At 37.3% G+C, this 2,692-nt stretch overlaps 1 protein-coding gene across 1 annotated transcript in view; it reads right to left on the reverse strand.

The window, feature by feature from the left end:
* Positions 1-2,692, reverse strand: part of LOC106474652 — a 27,182-nt gene that overhangs the window by 21,950 nt on the left and 2,540 nt on the right. Inside the window, exons 3-4 of the mRNA XM_013935344.2 lie at positions 1,073-2,046; positions 171-264 (exon numbers count right to left, since the gene is read on the reverse strand). Coding sequence (XP_013790798.1) covers positions 171-264; positions 1,073-2,046 — 1,068 coding nt within the window. The remainder of the gene's footprint in view (positions 1-170; positions 265-1,072; positions 2,047-2,692) is intronic.

A 2,692-nucleotide genomic window follows, 5' to 3' on the forward strand; every position in this document is an offset into this window, starting at 1 on the left:
ATAATAACGCCCCCACGGCTGAGAGGGTGAGCATGTTTGGTGTAACAGGGATTCGAACTCGCGACCCACAGATTGCGAGTCGATCGCCCTAACCACCTGACCATTCCGGGCCCCGTCTCGTGTAATTAAACTGTTCTGTCTCATGAAAGTCACATCAGTAAGGTACTTACCGAGCTCTTAATCTCCGCTATGTCGTCTCTTCGTCTGTTGAAAGCAACTGATTGATCTACGAGAACGCCAATGTACATTGGGTTGACAAAGAGCCTACGTAGTGAATAAAACAGTACAAAATAACTCGCTGTTTGACATTTTAAAATATAACGACATTTGAACGTCAAATATTCAACTTGAATAGTTTAGTTGTTATTATTTGTTGTAATTAACAAATAAAAAGTTTCATTGTAATTATAAGAAGAGTACGTATAGTATGTCAATCACATTACATCTAGTGTCGACAACTATCACCAGGACTCATCAGGTCGGCTGGATTACAGCGAACATAATTGTGGCCTAGGTTCTATTTAGTTCATCAGTTTTTCACGAAGAACGACTTTAATGGTGAATTACAATTATTATCCCCCTTTATTTATGTTATTTACAAATCAGATTTTCGTGCTTAGGTTCAATAACATAATATCATAATAACATAATATCATAATAACATAATATCATAATAACATAATAACATAATATCAGTTACATATTTTATTTACAACGTCCATTATATATATCTTTATTGTTATTCTTTTATTTAACTCAATTTTATTATCGTTTTTCTAATCAAGTGCAATAAGCGTGTGAACAGGATAAAGTTTTATTGTGTGCTATATTATACATAAACAGTGAACTATAAAGAGCTTATACTGTTTAGTTTGTAATTAAGCACAAAGCTACACAATGGGCCATCTGTGCTCTGACCACCACGGGAATCGAAACCCGGATTCTAGCGTTGTAAGTCCGCAGACAGCTTATACTGTCACCGAGCATTAAACTCTGAAATTATCCAATATCGAATGAAAACTAGAAGTACCAAAGCTTAGCAGGTTTAGTTTTATATCTAGCTAAGACTCACTTTTCCGTCGAAGCCAATCTTTCACACTTGGGAGTCCAAATGTGAACAGCAATCCAGGTTTGGGAAAGTAGCCATAGCAACCAAATCCACGCATGTTGTTTGGAGACAAAGTCTTGGAAGAAATCCCCATCAGGACAAGTCCAGAAGAGATACTTGGGGAAGATATCTTCATAGAAACACTCGTTCTCTGAGCGGATTCCACATGCGGCAATTAACAAGGACATTGTTACAGGGACAGTGAGACTGATGGGGAATGCAAAGCTAAATCCCTGGATACAAATCTTGCAAGCAAACTTGCCGAATACGTAACAAAGTAAGGACGCACTTACTTGAATTAACGCCACGTAAATGGGGGTCATTGCTAGGGAATCTATAGCTATTTCTTCGTGGATGGGGCTGGCTGTGGGAAGATCCGGAAGGTTGGAGTCGAGGACAAGAGTTTTCACTTGATAGACCATGACTAAGTGAGAGCGAAAACTGTTTTTGAAGAGATGGAAGAGATTGGATACATTCTCCATTGTCATGTACAGGAAAACCAGCATGCTACAGAAAATCAGAATAATCTTCCAGATGGAAATGAAGATGTACGTAAAGTATCGGCTTTTGCGAAGATCCCCCTTTACATTTGCGAGTTTCTTGATGAGCCCAACAGGTGACTTTTTGTCGATGAAGTTTTCCCACCAGGTGAAGGATATTAAGAAGACAGCAACAGGAATTGTCCAGGAACGTTTATAATGCTCGACGATCGGCCATATTACGAATCCAGTAGCCTGTGCAATGATGGAGAGGATGTCCAAAATGACTTTTAAAGGACGTTTTTCCTCATCTTTATGGTGAGATAAAAGACTGAACAGAGCAGGCATAAAGCAAACACAGTTTGTCAACATAACCGCCTTTACCACGTCCAGATCTGGTAGGACGACAAATACCAGGAGGCTCAATCCTAACACATGTAATGTTTCCATAAGAAAAACCTGTAAGTATAATGGAAATTTACATAGTTCATCAAGAAAATCAAAACGTTTTTTTATAACTTAAGTAAAAAGTTTGTTTTTACTTTGAAAAACCAGCCTCTCGAATACTACTATTTTAAACTAATTTAAATCACATTTTACTCAATTAAAACTTTATGCTACTTTTCAGGAATCGATAAGACTAATATTAAATGTAAACAGCCACTTGTTGATACAATTGATATCATACGACGATATCAAAAAATGGGGGTGTTGTCCTCCCACATATTACTTCTATAACAAAAATCAACAACCATGAAGCACCATTTTTTGTCACTTTTTACTAACAGCGAGTTAAAGAAAAACATGAATAAATGCAATTCAAATAATAGAAAAAATAACAAAATATCTAACCAGGTCCCTGTCTCGTGCTTTACAGGTAAAACAAAAATATTTAGCCAAGTCCCTGTCTCGTGCTTTACAGGTACAAGGCAAAAATATTTAGCCAAGTCCCAGTCTTGTGCTTTACAGGTAAAACAAAAGTATCTAGTCTCATGCTTTACAGATACAACAAAAGTATCTAGCCAGGTCCCTGTCTCATGCTTTACAGGTACAACAAAAGTATCTAGCCAGGTCCCTGTCTCATGCTTTACAGATACAACAAAAT

Source organism: Limulus polyphemus, unplaced genomic scaffold (assembly GCF_000517525.1).
Source record: "Limulus polyphemus unplaced genomic scaffold, Limulus_polyphemus-2.1.2 Scaffold7481, whole genome shotgun sequence".
In the NCBI taxonomy this organism is placed as follows: Eukaryota; Metazoa; Arthropoda; class Merostomata; order Xiphosura; family Limulidae; genus Limulus; species Limulus polyphemus.